The sequence below is a fragment of the Fundulus heteroclitus genome, unplaced genomic scaffold, assembly GCF_011125445.2.
Source record: "Fundulus heteroclitus isolate FHET01 unplaced genomic scaffold, MU-UCD_Fhet_4.1 scaffold_36, whole genome shotgun sequence".
Lineage (NCBI taxonomy): Eukaryota > Metazoa > Chordata > Actinopteri > Cyprinodontiformes > Fundulidae > Fundulus > Fundulus heteroclitus.
The window spans coordinates 3111140-3127634 of record NW_023396770.1 but is presented as its reverse complement, the minus strand read 5'-3'; the positions used below and the strand labels follow the sequence as shown (position 1 = coordinate 3127634).

Here is a 16495-nt window from a genome sequence, read left to right as displayed (position 1 = left end):
CTGTCTACTTTTAAGACTAGGCTTAAAACTTTTCTTTTTGACAAAAATTATAACTAGTGACTCATGTTACTCTCAGCTACCTTTATAGTTTTACTGCTATAGGCTTAGGTTACTGGAGTATATCAGGATCTAATTTTCTCACTATATTGAGTTCTACTGTTCTTCAATTATGCATTATGTGTTGTCATTTCTGCTTTAACTTTCTGTTCTCTCTCTTTTCTCTTCATAGTAGGTACACCTGGTCTGGCGTTCTGTTAACTGTGACATCATCCAGAGAAGACTGCTCACCCGCTACTACCATCTAATGTAGAACAGATTACTAGATCAATGTGTGCTTCTGTGCTTTTTTGTTTCTCTTGTTGTGTCTCTGTTCTGTCTTCTGTAACCCCAGTCGGTCGAGGCAGATGACCGTTCATACTGAGCCCGGTTCTGCCGGAGGTTTTTTTTTCCCGTTAATGGGTGGTTTTTCTTCCCACTGTCGCTTCATGCTTGCTCAGTATGAGGGATTGCAGCAAAGCCATGTACAATGCAGATGACTCTTCCTGTGGCTCTACGGTTCCCCAGGAGTGAATGCTGCTTGTCGGGACTTTGATGCAATCAACTGGTTTCCTTATATAGAAAATTTTTGACCAATCTGTATAATCTGACCCAATCTGTATAATATGATTGAACTTGACTTTGTAAAGTGCCTTGAGATGACATGTTTCATGATTTGGCGCTATATAAATAAAATTGAATTGAATTGAATTGAATTGAAAGTCTTCAGCTGATTCAAAATGCTGCGGCAAGAGTTCTGATGAAAATCAACCAGAGGGATCATACTTCTCCAATTTTAGCTTCCCTTCATTGGCTTCCTGTTAAATCAAGAATATAATTTAAAATTCTCCTTCTAACGTATAAAGCCCTTAATAATCAAGCTCCATCATATATCAGAGCTCTGATTACCCCGTATGTTCCTAACAGAGCACTTCGCTCTCAGACTGCAGGTCTGCTGGTGGTTCCTAGAGTCTCTAAAAGTAGAATGGGAGGCAGATCCTTTAGCTATCAGGCTCCTCTCCTGTGGAACCAACTCCCAGTTTTGGTCCGTGAGGCAGACACCCCGTCTACTTTTAAGACTAATCTTAAAACTTTCCTTTTTGACAAAGCTTCTAGTCAGAGTGGCTCATGTTACCCTGAGTTACCTCTATAGTTATGCTGCTATAGGCTTAGGCTGCTGGAGGACATCAGGGTCTATTTCTCTCTCTCTGCTGAGTTCTCCTACTGCTCTCCAATCTGCATTGTTTGTTGTTATTTCAACTTTTAACTTTTTGTTCTTTTCTCTTCTTGCCCCCAAAGTCATCGGCGCCTGCTGCACCCTCCACAACATTTGTATCGAGGCAGGTGACCAGGTTGACGTGGAGGAGGAGGTTGACCCAGAGTAGGATGGTCATCCAGCGGCTGAAGACAGGGAAATGTGAGAAGCTGCCTTGAGTAGCCTCCCTCTCTCTCTCCTCATCCTTCTCAGCCTGCTCCTTTAAGAAGTCAAGCAGGACCTCACTGCTTCTCTTCCTCACCTGCCTCCCTGTCCTTTCTACTGTTGGGGAAGGGGTAGAGGCTGAGGTCGTGACCACCACACCGTCTGTGGCAGACGAGCTGCTGGCCACAACCAGAGGAGGACTGATATTGTGCTGCCCCTGGAGTGCAGCATCAAGCAGCTCATACCACGGCCAGGTGGCAGCAGTCACACCACCAGCCCAGTAGGTGGGTCTCGTTGCTCCTGAAAAATGGTTTATCATTTTAGTTAATGTGCACAATATCCTTCAACACTGTTTTCTGTGGTAATACCAGAAATGTGGTGTGAATAATGCATAATGTGAGCTAATATTATGCAAGGAGTTTTGTTATTTTACCTTATATTTCTGCACTAAATTGTGCCACTTCTTCTTGGCCTGCTTTGCTGTAACCTCCAGGCCAAAGGGCTCTCACAAAATCACTAGTTGAATTAAAAAACAGGTTTAGCGTCACAAGAGCTGAAGATGGACATTTAGGCAGACATAAATCAAAACTACTCATTCCCATCCGGTTTTAGAGGAGTTCCTCTTGCCGGTAAATAATCCCTCATTGGCAATACGTCAGTTTATGAGGGCCTGTGTTTCTTCTGTTGTCCCTGTTTAACATATAAATGTCAATTATGTATTACTTTACACAGACTGAACATATTTTGTGACCTATATTTTAGCTGATAACTGCTTCTTCTTACAGTTATGCGTTTTGTCCATAACATCAGCCATCATGGTATGGATGTTGATATTGTCCTTGGGAATAAATAGATTTACAATTTATTCCAGCAAGTATTGAGTTAAAAAAGCAACACAAGTCAGTCAGACAAACCAAATGAAGGTTTTGCGGAATTAAAACAAAAAATAGCATCAGAACTAGCGGTAGTTCACACACGGCTAGCCCGAGAAGTGAACCCTTGGAGGTCTGCAGGTCACTCTGCTCCGCTCAACGTCACTTTTTTTATTTTATTTACGCACTAACTCTGTAAACAGGCCACATAGGGAAGCTTAAAAGTATAAAAAAAAAGTCTCCGACAGCTGCACCACCATTCAAAGATTCAAAGAAAATTTCTTTTTGGTCACTCTGGCTAAGATTACACATAAGAAAGAGAAACAAACAGGCGAGGAACAAGGGTTACAGTTTTGTTTTTGTTTTTTGTTCCATTATAGCGTTCAAGAGAAAATAAAAAAATAAAAAAGATAGTAATTCAAAACTTTGTCTGAACTGGTTGTCCTTTATGAGTCAGAAATGACAAATAATGATTTAATAAGGTTCCTTTTGTGCAAGGATGATTTGAGGCTTCATTTACAAAAATGTGCATTAAGATCTTCTGAGATGATAGTGTGCAGTAGAAAGTAAGATTAAGGTGATTGTAACCATAGTCTGCTCTAGAGCCCATAGTTTTTCATTTTAACTTGCTTGTCTTTTTCTGTTTCAACCAGGCTTTATCGGCCTTACATAGCTTAACAGATTGTGTGCATCAGGTCATAAAGAGCACAATAGGTGTTGACATTCCTGCAGACGCTCACGTTTCACAAACGCAATTTGTGTGCAGTAAACGGTGTGAGTAACAACCTAAGGATGTCTGACTTCACAACCAGACCGGGATACAGATCTAACAAGATCAACCTCCTTAATGGAAACTATTTCTGATATTTAATCTTCAGGTCTACAGAAAAACATTGGCTGCCATGAAGAACATCGCATATGAAACATGTGAAGTATGTAGCTAAATGTACACTCTTTATTTCCCTTATTATGAAAAGCTTTAGGTGTTTTGTTGGATGTCATTTCAGGTGTTTTTTGTGCATAATGTGGGAAATATGAGCACATACAGACAACCCTAAATTATGAGGCACATCTAACCTGTTAAAAACACCAGCAGAGGTAAACCAGAATCCTAATTTAGCTCCTGTTGGCACATGGAAATGACTCTTCTACGGTTTGTCCTCATTTATATTTATTAAGCTCTAAGAGCTGTAAGTTACGTTTGTCGTGTGCCTCCATGTTGGTGCTTTGGAAGACTTGTCCCATCCAGGACAACCTGTCTGCAGATGGGCACCAACATCCCCATGAGTCGTATCATGGTTAAAATAAAAGCACAAAAAAAAATGGAATTTGTTTCCTGACATTTTTAAAAAAGCTCTCTACAGCCAACCTCGATATTTTAAGTATGTTTTCTGTAATATTCTGGTTTCTGTCTTGGTTTATTGTTTATTATTTGAGCAGTTAGTTCACTCTCTGCCTCAGGTTTTATTTCTGGTCTAGGTCTTGTTTTGGATTCTTTCATAGCTTCTGCACGGTTATAGTTTTATTTTGTCATTTGCATTAGTTTCTGGTTTTTATTATGTGCTTGTGTTCTGTCTTAGCTTTTGTTTTCTTTCTTGGACTAGTTTGTATTGTTACTTTAGTTAAGTATTTTGTCTAGTTCAGTCCTGCCACTTGTCCTGTCAGTCCTTCAGTCGCTTTACTTCCCCTTATTACCTCCACCTGTCCTAGTTAATTAGAGTCACTTGGTTTCACCTGTCCACCTGTCTATTTAAACCCTCCTCAGTTTTCTGTTTGTTGCCGGAACTTCACACTTGTCTCATTGGTAAGAGCCATCCACATTTTTGTATTACCTTACCTGGCCTCTGTTTTTTGAGTCTGCCCCAGTTTTTGTTGTCACCTGATGTCTGCTCTGTACTTTGTTTTGGATTGTTTTCTATCTGCCTGGCTCATCCATCATCTCCACAATAAATCCTTTTTAAAGTATTATTTTAGTGTCTGGCTGAATACCGGGTTCATCTCCTCATAATTCATTACATTTTTACCTGCTTTGTGAAACCAGACAACAGGCAATCACCACATCTGGATGTTATCTGTTCAAAGAAATCAGATGACAGAGAACTAACAGAACGATGAAAATGTCTCCAGTTACAAAAAGAAATTACGCATGCTTAAGTATTTTGATACTTTTTTGTAGATAAAATGGTGCTTATTGGTTTCTCATTTCAGGTCTCTCTTGATAATGAGATCTTGCCAGTCCACTTGAAATCAATCCAAAAATTGTTCATTAAACACGAACGATAAGTTAAGCTAATCAGTTACATGGCTTTTAAATAATAATGAGCTGGCTCTGTAAAGAAATAAACAGCATTTATGGTAAAATCTCGACAAATGTTTTTTTTTTTTTTCTTCAGATTGTATTTTTTCAATGAAAAAATAAAGATGGTTAAATCTGTGAGTAGGGCTTTGTGTGATACAGCTTTGTAATGGTGACTTTCTTTCCTCAAAATGTCAAGTTTCCTAAAGATGCCACAGTATAATGCTGCTAAATGCTGTAATAAATATGCTAAAACAGTAGATCAGGGAGATCAAAGGTCAGCAGACAGACCGGTTTAAACCTGAAAGTGCAACTAAGACTGAAACGATAAATTAGGACAGTCTTTGAAAAACCTTCTCAGAGCTAATTTGGCTGCTGATTGATCTGTTTTCAAACTGCTGTTCAGGTAACGAAAGGTAAGAATAATTTTACATATTTACTTTCATATTAAAAGCAATCTGTTACTGACTGCAAAACTGAAAATCATACCCTGAATGTGTAGCCGTTTTAAAAAATAGTGTTCCTACCTTTTTTGATCAAAGGTTCTGTTCTGTTTTAGAACAGCTCTGTTCTGTTGCACCTTCAGTTCAACTATTTTCAGTTAAAGTTAAGATATACATTTCTAACTTTTAGAAATCATTGTAATTAACAAGTCACTTACATTTAAAGAGATATCAAGAAAGAATATTTTAGTTGAACAAAATAAAAACAATCAATTTACAAATGAGATTTCTTTTTCTAGCTATGGGAAAGTCTTTCTCTAAATCAGCAGGTAAGTCTATTTCAATGTTTACTGTTTAGTTTTCAGTAATTGAATAAGTTTTAAGAAACTGGTATATATATCTTCTTGATTTAAGAAATCTTATTTTTAATATTGATCATTTATTTTGGTGGGTATTTTCTCCCAAGCATTCGTTATGTTTCTGTAACTTTGCCTGATGTTTTCCTGTAGTTGCAAGCGAAAAGCTAATTTTGTTATGCAAATAATTGTACAGAGAAAGAGTCCAAAATCTTTTTTTTAAGAATCAATATTATTTGCCCTAACAGACATGCCTTGTGAGTCATGTGAACAAGTCAGGCCAGCAGGTAGCCACTTTTCTTTGCATCTTTTCTTTTCTTCAACACAATTTAAATTAAGTTGGGACATTGTGTAAAATGTAATTAAAACAAAATGAAAAACATAATACAAAGATTTGCAAATGATATTCAACTATATTTAGTGTTAATAAATATAGTTGTAGTGTTAATTTATTAACACCACAAAGACAACAGCAGAGCATTTGGGAACTGAGTGCACTAACTGGTGAAGCGACAACAATATTTGGCTTTAAAACCAACAACTTTTCGTAAACAATGTTTGCTTTGCCAAAAAATTTAATAAGTGCAACGTTTAGTAAATATTTAATGCAAACCCTATCCAAGCTAATGTAGCTGTTAGCAGTGGTCTCAAAAATACAATCAAAGTTCAATTAAATTTTATTGAAGGCACTTTATAAAGTCAAATTGTGCAGCTAGCGCCCGCACCATGCTAACACAGTCCCAAACTCCATAAAAATTAGCTTTGGATTTACTCTAGTATGCTAGTGCTAGCGTTAGCATGCTGACCAGTTCACGTTTTAATCCCACAAAGCTCAAAGTATGGCGTTTTCAAATTTGATAAAGGCACAAAACCTTTTGACAAATATCCCAATATTTAACATGTAACATGGAAAATGTATAAGGTGGGAAGTATGGCCTAAAGCGCGGGCTGGGTTCCATGTGCCTGTTAAACAAAAGTCGCTCATGGTTCTGGTTTTGTTGGACCTCACAGCAGCCTTTGTTTGACACAGTGAATCCTTCCATTTTCTTACCATGATTGAACCAATAGGTTGGTATCCGTGGCAGAACACAAACATGGTTCTCCTCTTATCTGGCAGAAGTTTCTCTGTCATGGTTAAAATTTTTATTCTGTACTTTTTCATTTGGGATCCAAAAAGGCACCATTTGTGGCCCTCTTCACTTTATGTGCTGCCATTTGGAGTCATAACGCTACACTGGTTCTTTTCCCTCTGCTATGCAGATGAACTACAGATATACTTGTCACTGAAGCCAGGTTGCAATAATGCTCATTCTATGATGTACTGCATTAATGTTGTCAGAATTTCCTGTTTTAAGATTAATAAAAAAGCAAGTGCATATTTGGAGCCTGTTAAATTAAAAAAATACTTCTCAACTGCAGCAAAAGAATTGATTATAATTTTCTCTTGCTGGGACCTGGGATATTTCCAGCAGACACTAAAGGATGAGAAACTGTTGTGTGACACATCAGATAACTCTTGTATAAGAGGGACTGATTATATTTGTCTAGTTATCTGGTTAGAGCAGAATGGAGGAGGATAGATCAGACTAGACCTTTTCCCCTGTTCTTCTAATAAGATAAAACATTTACAGTCAGGGGACACAGATACCATTCTAATTGCACCAGTCCAATCCATTTTGGTTAAAATATTTAGATTCATATTTACAAAAATTGTATATTCACCTTTTTTGTACATTTGTATACTAAAATGTCTTCACTGAAAGCAAAGTGGAACCAAAGCCAAATTCATTGTTGTACAAAACAACTTGGGAACTGAAGCTGATTATGTTTGTGAACTTAAATTTTTAAATTCTATAAACTCATTTGCTTTTACAAGCACTCCCAAAATTATACACCAATATGAAGTTTAGTTTACTCCAACTTGGGGTTAAGTGTCTTGTTCAAGGGCACTCACATCAAAATGTTTTTGGAGAAGCTGGTATCATCAAACCTTTTAAGATAATATCTCCCGTATGACTTTCATTTCATTATTTGGCATAATATAATATTTTTCAGCTTCAGCCAAAAAGAGGGGTTGAAAATAGACCTGAGATAGTTATTTTGGCTGTTTTATATTTTTCTATTTGCATTTTTTTTATTGTAAATATTTATTCGTAAAACCAGAGGAAAAGCTATAAATAGTTTTTGTAATTTTTTAAATAATCTTGTTTTTTTTCTTGACCTTTCTCTTTTTCAGTTTTTAGTAAACCATGGAGGACAATAAAATGGGGGTAAGAAATAATAAAAATGGCAAAGAAAATAGGTATCCCTTATATAAATAATAGTTATGAAGATAATCTTAACGATCACTTAGATGACAAAATCTGGTCAAAAACAAATTGAGAAGGGTTTTTATAAGCGCCTTTTTTGTTGAGATTTAGTTTTAACTAAGATTTACGTCATGATTATTACTGGAATACCTTTGAAAATATATATATTTTAATAGTACAGGCATCTTTTAAGTAGTCATGACATAATATATTAAGCCAATACTGTCAAGGGAGGATTACATGTCATTTGCTAATTTTTTTACCAACCACAATAATGAAAGCTTTCAGGAAAAAAAAAAAAAAAACATTAGTAGGATTTTTGTAGTTTGGTCTTTTTCATGATATTTCTTTTCTAATCAGAGACAACGAGGCTGATCTTAAGTATGTGAAAAACTACGAAATGCAGTTTAAAGGTCGGGAGCTCCGGATTCTTCTATTAGGACATGAAAGCGCTGGAAAGTCCAGTTTCATCAACTCAGTCCAGACTGTCCTAACAGGCCGCATTTACGCACTAGCTTCAGCAGATTGCTCCTCTGACAAGATGTTTACAAAAGAGGTAAGAAAAATATATGTTCATGTTGAAATTACCACTGTGTGGTTTCCAGATTGTATTTTCATCAGTACTAACACCCAAAATCATCAGTCATCAATTAATATATTTTCATGAATCTCTCTATTTTTAAATATCATATTGTTTGTTTTTTCAACACTCATTAGTCGTATAATAACGTTCATATAAATAATGTTGGCAGAATATAACAATGCTTATGTTTTGAAAATGGTATGAAAATGTGAAGGACCACCATTATTAGGCAGAAGATATTATATAAGTATTATACATATATATAATAAATAGAGCAGAAGGCTAAAATCGTTAAATTCATAACCAACTGTTGTAATCAATGTTAGCTTTAGATATTTAAAATGCTTCTGTAGGATTATAGATTCCTGTTGGATCATTTGATCCTGCATGAAGAAATCACTTTTACTCAGAAATTGGGACAGAGCAGTTCGCTGTTTTTCCAAAATCTTGTTTTTCTTTGATAAATGTGCTTTTCTCCACTTGTGTCTTGCAGTACAAAACCTACAAAGTGCGCAACGAGTACAGTTCATTCTACCCGTTTGTCTTTTGTGACATCATGGGTCTGGGTGATGGAGGAGGAGTCTTAGAGGAGGATGTCAAAATGGTCTTAAGGGGACATGTAAAGGAAGGTTACAAGGTAAGCTGCTCAGTCCTGCGCAAATTCTCAGCTTTCTCAACAGCAAACAGGCTTAAATCGATGGCATCCGGACCGTCGCTCAGTTATTTCTGAAAACGTTTCAACACCTATCCATGAGTCCTCACCACACCTACTGAGCATTTTTCTCATGGATAAACCTCACAGACACAAGCTCACTCTGACAAACATCTACAGGTGCTTGGATCCAGGTACTTACAGATTCACTTCTATACAGAAAACCCCTATTAGTATCTTCAACTGACACTTTATAAATGTATTAAATAATCCTGTAAATTCTTAAGTGATGGTATCAAGGCGTTGGTTGTTTGTACCTGTAATACTTTATCTGCTGGTTTTGCTGTTCTTTTTATATATCTGTCTTTGCAGGTGTAGAAGCAGACTCAGAGGATGTTATATTGTTCTCTCCTTTTCCTCTCCTCTTTCTCCTTCACCTTTTCTCCCTTTTAGCATTTTGGCTCACCTGTTTCTCTTCTTTTTTTTCCTCTTCCACCTTCCTGTTTCTGTGTCCACTGAACATGAAATAGTCCCAGCGTAAAATGTAATAAAGCTCTGTGCATGTATAAATCAAGCGGAGCGCTATGGTGAAACCAGTAAGGCTCCACTTGTGAAAGTAAAATCTGGTATTGGCAATTCTTATTGCTCTACTGCCAGACAGGACACACACAAAAAATTGACAAAGTCTTCTGGATAGGTGTCAAAAGGCTCCTAGAAAGAACTGAAGGTAATTCCGGTTGCCTCCAATTTAAGTGTGTTTGCTGTTAATTGTTAATGTTTCATCGCTCTATTATCTGTTTTTCCAATGCTAATAGGGCAAGAGGTGAATGCATAGTTCTCCAGTCCATCACAGGACAAACAATTATTCACACACACTAACAGCAATCTAGAGAGACCAATTAGTATAAGGATGTATTCACACCTGTAAGATTATTTGGTCTGGACCAAAAGCAGACTTTATTTTTTTTCGTTTAGTGTGGTTTGCTTTCACGTTTTGCTTTTTGCAAGTGAACCATAACTTGTAAACAAAGCCACCCATGTGGCGATTGCTGCTCCTATTTGGATAGAATTTACTATGGCGGGTTGTAGCAGAGACTTTGAAATGGAGGAAAACTACCCTAGAAATCAGTCGGGTCGGCACAACAGCAAAACCGGCTTAAATCGGAGGCAACAGGACTTTCATTAATTTCAACACCTATCCAGGAGTCTTTGTCAATGGCTCAAGTGCGAGCCACTAGAATTGACAGAGACTCCTCGATTGGTGTTAAAATGTTTTCAGAAAGAACTGAGTGTAAGTTTGGTTGCCTACGATTTAACCGTGTTTGCTGGTACCCTAGAACTCCTGTGTGCAGCACCTTCGTTTTATTTTTATTTGTGCTTTTATTATAGCGGGTAAATCATTGTGAGTGGCAAGAGTTGCTCATTCAACGCAAGTGTCAAGATGTTTTATTTCTAACTTTGGAACGATGTCAGAGAATGCGTTCTGCAAGCTGAAGCGGTCCCACAGCACACTGGCAGCAGCAACAGATGCCGGTTCAGCTATAATTTAAGTACTACGGCTGTGGTGGTTGTTAATTCCAAAGAGACGTATGTTTTCTGTGGTTGGTTCGGATTGAGGCCGTTTTGTATTTTCACCAGAAGCAAACCACACCAAAGTCTGTTTGGAAGTGGACCGAGACCACTCCAGTTGAAACCACTCAGTCCTGTTGTTTGGTACAGACCAGGACTTGCATGAGTGTATTCACACGTGCACAAAAGGTCCGAATAAAGCAGAAAAACAACCTCTGGTCCGTTTAAAGTGGACCAAATGTGGGTGGTGTGAATACACCCTAACATACATGTTTTTGGCCTGATCGAGGAAGCCGGAGAACCTGAGGGGAACTGAGGCCTGCATAGGTGCAACATGCAAACTGGCCGTGATTTAAACTCACCGGACCTTGTTGCTGCAAAGCAACAGTGCTAACAGTGTATACAGCAGTCACATTTTTCATTAAGTTTCCTTAAACATATGTTCACACTTTCATAGCAAGATATTAATCCCTTAATTTAAATTTGTTTTTCAGTTTGATCCTGCGGCACCGCTGGATGAGGATAATGAATTCTATAAGCGCAATCCAAATCCCAGCGACAAGGTTCATGTTGTTGTCTACGTATTTGCTGCAGACAAATTAAACATAAGTGAAGAAGTTGTACAGAAGATTAGGAGCATCAGAATGGACGCCAGCAGCCTGAGTAAGACCAGAAATAAGTAATTTTATGCACTGTAGTGTAAAAAGATGCACAGAAAACTGTCCTTGAACATGAATATGTATAAATTACACACACATCACTCTTCTGACCAATAATGTGCAAAAAGGTATTTGGGTGACATTAGTATCAGCTCATTCCACACAGCTCTTAAAGGTACAGTGGACAATCTTATTTCAGCTTCAAGTGCCTGGGGTATTACCTTAGCTATTGGTTGTACCACATGCTAATCATTACAATGTGACCGCGCAACGCCAGTGTGCATGCTCGTTCCTTGTTTGTTTCATCTTGCTGACTGCGCACTTCTAGTGTTTATGCAGACCTCTCAACTTTTATCAAAGGTTAAGAGTGAGATTATGTTAATTTTCGAGGGTGGAGCAGGGCTGGGTGGCGGGGCTGACTGGACCCTAGAAGAGAAATCTTTTTTTCCTGACTTTGATAAGAAAATATTATAGTTTATCACAAAAGGCACAATATGAATTATCAGATTCACACCCAGGCAATGAAAACACTACAGATTATCATTAATCTATGGGTTTGTTTATCCATGTTGGTCTCATTGATGAATGAGGCTGAGGTTCATCAAGCCTATATGGTCCAACATTTTCCCCTCAGCTGCAACATGTGAAGCACACAGGGGTTCACGCTGCGTCTTTACGCACCATCCAGCTGCTGCTGCTGCTTTTCAGCTCCATGCACTTCTAGCCTGTTACAGTTTATAACCATCATCATCACCTTTTACAGCGACAGATTTCTCATCTGAGTCTCCACGGTGACCAGACAAATCTCCTCTATGGCGTAGGGCGCTCTGGTGCATAATTACGCAATCCGAAGGCTGACTTTGAAGTTGAGCAGCGACTTCAACTTCAGTGGACGGAATAATTACTTTCTGCTTCACTTTTAGCCCACTAATAGTCTTAAATGGGAGAATCTTATGGGAAATATAGCACTTTGTATGCATTGCAACCCCAGAGTTGATGAGTATAGGTGCAGCTTTTCAAGCTCTGCAATCATTGGTTCCTTAGTAACGGTAGAAAAAAACACTTTTTTTGGTAAGGTCTTGTATCAGCATAATTTATACGGAATGGTACGGGTTTAAGGAGGTGAGGTGTGTTTCCCCCCATTGGTGCGCTACACTTTGGGAATAAACAGTGAGAAAAAGCGGAAGTAAAAACTGTAAAGCACTCCTTTAGAGGGAAGAGGAGGAATTACGGGTCGGACCTGAAGCCCCCGATGTTACAAGTTCCTTAAAATGACGCTTAGAAGTGCGCACCTAAATTACATGTACGGTAACTTAATTATGCGCATCTGATTTTAAGCACAAGGCAGCACGCCCACCGTTAAGCACGCTGGCTCCGAGGGAAGGGAGGAGAGGCGCAGTGAGAGCGTAAGGCACAGAAACACAACGCTTGTAGTTTAAAAACTGCAGAATTAATAAAAACTAAACTGATAAACAGACTAAGTGGCTTTTAGGCTGTATCTGGTTAGCAGAACTGTTTTCTGATCCAGCGTGCAGCCATGAGTGGTTCTGAACGAAGGCTTCATCTGGTAGCCGCTCTCCACCCTTGCCTCCTGCGTACAGTACCGGACCGTAGGGCTTACTTTCACCGTTGGTTAAGAGTAAGACCAAAATTATTTAGAACTCTGATCGCTCTTCCTGATACTCTGTTAACATGAACTGCAGCAGGAATCATTACTGATGGCCACAAGCTGTGAAATAAGCTGAAACAGCTCCACAGAAGGCGGGGTTTAGACTGAGCTCTGGATGGACAGAACTGTTGATAGATCATCTGCAGCCCAGATGGGCTTTGTTATTTTTATGCGTGAGAAATGCCATGTCCTGAGTGTGAGAGTGTGAAGTCAGTGAAATGCGTGTGTCAACCGGTCAATGCTTGAGAGTTGAGAGCTCTGTGTTTATGTATCCAGTTAGCTTAGCAGTTAGCTTAGCAGTTAGCTTAGCTGTTAGCCGTTCATTGTAGCTCCGCTGCTCGCACCGTATACTTTCGAAATGGCTGAGAGTTGCAAGAAGCAAACTGTCTTACAAGTTTATGAGAAGAACAAAGAAATAAGACGAGAGTAGATTTGGGAGACTTTCTTTCACGCAATCTGTCTGAAGAGTGGAAGAGCAGGTAAGGTAGTGCTGCGCATGTGCGCAGTTATTCACAAAGGGCATTTTTTTACCTACATTTCCAGAAATTGTCCACTCTACCTTTACTTTAGAGACAATTTAAGGACTCGAGAGTGACCAACAACCAGTCTGTGTCATGATTATGTTTTCTAAGGTGACCCAGAAGCGACAAACACGGAGACAGGTTATGGTTTTTAAGATGCTTATTAAAGGAAAGGCTCCCAATACTCTGGCGTAATGTGCACATACATTGAGCCACCCTGACTCTCCTTGGTTGTTACCCTTCATAGGGGACTGTACCGATTGCTTAAATTTCTTGTGACAAATTCCTATTATTCTCACTTTTGCTGCCAGTGGGACGAAGTGGGCGAACTGATTTTAAAACGTGTGATTAGCTAGCTGAGAACTTGGAGCCGTTTCTTTTTCAGCAGGCTCCCACCTGTTGGTGAGAACAGAGGGGGACTGACATGTTACATATTTTGCATTTTTGTATTTGTGCCTGATTTAAAAAAAAAATTTGTTTTCACTGACAGACATTGCTCAGATTGCTGTTCTCACCAAAATCGATCAACTCTGTCCTGAGATGAAAGAGGACTTAAGGAATGTCTACGTGCTTCAACAACTAAAAGAAAAGGTTTGTTTAATTCATATTTTCATTAATAAAAAATTATTATGTGGAGAAACACTGATAATATATCACGATTGAACAGTATAAATGGTATTTGTCCTCATAAACATGATTCAAAAACACAACTGGGCAGAAAAACACACAATTCACTTTACTTTTGGACATGATTTTCTATCAATAAAACAATTTAGAAATATTTTTGTGTTTTTGCAACATTTCCTGTCACCATTTACAGTTACCGGTTGTCAGATAGTGCTTTAGACCCTCTACACCAGAACTTCCAAACCCTAGTCCTCAAGTGCCTCTGTCCTACATGCTTTAGGAGTCTCCTTGTTACCACACACTGGACTTCACACTGGACTTCAGTGGTGTAGCCAGAAATTGCTTTTCAGCCGGGCCTAATAAAAAATGGGTGTGCCAAACAATTGCCGTTTTTTTCATAATTTGGCCGATCCTGCAGGTTATATTCAGGTGCAACTTATACATCAAATTTAAATGGTAATTCATATTGACCTGCATGAACCAGGTAGTAAACATTACTGTCTATAGAAACAAGAGCTCTAGGCTTGTGAAAACTATCCTGCTCCTGTACCACTTAAAAATTTATTGAAACATTAACTTGTAGACAACAAAGACTGAACACATGTTGGTATGTCGTTTCACTGTTTCAGGATGGATTCACACAGGGGAGCATTGCATGGAGCAGCTCGATAGGAGAGCCCAGACCGTGACAGAACCCTGTTATCAGGCTGTCCGGGAAGCTAATAACAGCTAGCGCTAGCTGTTTACAACTTTGCTGATGCACGTGAGCTTTAAGTTGCTCTAAAACATCTGTGTCGTACTGTTAGCTTCGCACACAGCACCGCTACGCTCACGGTCTAATTTAGGCTTAATTTTGACAACTTTCAGCGTAACAGGCCATTACTTATATGTTTTTTTCCCTCTTTATGACACAATTTTTAAATGATGCGACGTATATTCCAGAGTGATTTATAGTCCGAAAAATATGGTATAATGGAAAGTAAGTTTATTTGTAAGTTCCGAGGGGAGAAAGGACCTTCTGGTTCAAGGGAACATCTTCCAATTGACAAAAGAAAAAATAATCAGGACCTGTAAATTGACATGGAGCTACAAACATGGTGGAGTAACTTCTGGATCACTTAAACGGTGGCTGCCTGTTCAAGTCAACATTACAATTTCTGAACATAATGTCCCACAGGAACGGCCGTCACATTCTCATCCAGACACCCAGGACACATCAAGTTGTTGTATTTATGAATGGAAAACCAAATTTTGTTTTTTCTTTTATTTAATACAAAACAGTTATTGGTTAAAAGGGGACAAGACGTTGGTTTGCCAGCAGAAGTTTTACAAAAAACAACAACGTTTCAACTTAAAGTCAACACAATCTTTTCTTTTTGTTTTTTTGACTTGGATAAGAATGTATTACAGTTGACAATAAAGTTCTGAATAATCTGATTCACACCTAGGCAATGAAAACACCTCTGATTATCATTAATCTATGGGTTTACATAGTTTATGAGCTAACCCCAGACCAGGTGTACCTACTATGAAGAGAAAAATGACAAGAGAACAAAAAGTTGAAATAACAGCAAACGATGCAAACTGGAGAACAGTAGGAGAACTGTGAACATGATGTTTTTATTTTTTTCTTCTCTAGATGGAGAAATTCAGTGCCGCTGTGGGTATTCCCATGAATTGCATCTTCCCTGTGAAGAACTACCATGAAGAAATCGACATGAAAAAGGACATGAACACACTGATCTTCAGCGCCCTGAGGCACATCATCCACTGTGGAGACGACTGCAACACCCTCCGCCACAGTCACAACGAAACTTTGTGAAGCACATTTGTTTTAATTCAACGTACGTCCCGATACAATGGTTGAATACTTTGCAAATGGTTAAACCGTCAACTTTTAAACTGTACAATGTTTCTCAGATATACCACATGTATCCACATTGAGGAATTTAATCAGAATAAATCTGCTTTTAAACCATAATTGCTCTGATTCTTATTCCAATAGATATATATTATCCTGTTTGACTGTTAGATTTATATATTTAACCAAGATCCTGAGTAATATTTAGAGTTACATTTTCTTCATCTGTTCTGCCCTTTTCAACATTTCACAGTCTCATACAAAGTCTAGTCATGCAAAAAGATCCATTTTGGTTAAATCTTCATTCGCCTTTAAAAATTGCAAAACAGACAAAATCATAACAGGCCACAAAATATTGTTTGTTATTGTTAGCTTGTAGCGGATTTAGGGCCTGATCTACAAAAGGTTTGTACGTATTAAAACAGGTATAAACTAATTAGTGTGCACAAAGCTGGGGCAAAGCAATTTGCGTGTTTAAAATGAGCAGAACACTGAGTACAAACTTATTTGGGTAAGTGCCTGCATGAATATGCAAATCAGCAGACCAAGCAACCAATATAGCTGTCACTGCTCAACTTCAGGCCCAGAAATCTTCACATCAAACTGCTTTATCTGAACGCAC

The 16495-nt window shown here is 38.4% G+C and overlaps 1 protein-coding gene across 1 annotated transcript; it reads left to right on the top strand.

Moving 5' to 3' along the window:
* The first annotated feature begins 5018 nt into the window (after positions 1–5018).
* On the top strand, positions 5019–15955 carry LOC110366883 (interferon-induced protein 44). The gene is made up of 9 exons (XM_021310466.2): positions 5019–5040; positions 5367–5396; positions 5672–5710; positions 7660–7693; positions 8093–8288; positions 8809–8952; positions 11031–11199; positions 13876–13976; positions 15652–15955. The coding sequence occupies exons 2-9, from the start codon at positions 5369–5371 to the stop codon at positions 15832–15834; spliced, it is 894 nt and encodes a 297-aa protein (XP_021166141.2). The 5' UTR covers positions 5019–5040; positions 5367–5368; the 3' UTR covers positions 15835–15955.
* Positions 15956–16495: the final 540 nt, after the last annotated feature.

Coding starts and splice junctions, on each gene's coding strand:
- LOC110366883 (XM_021310466.2), top strand. CDS start 5,369: ATGGGAAAGTCTTTCTCTAAATCAGCAG. Junction 5,397..5,671: donor GTCTTTCTCTAAATCAGCAG/GTAAGTCTATTT, acceptor TTGCCCTAACAG/ACATGCCTTGTGAGTCATGT. Junction 7,694..8,092: donor TGGAGGACAATAAAATGGGG/GTAAGAAATAAT, acceptor TTTTCTAATCAG/AGACAACGAGGCTGATCTTA.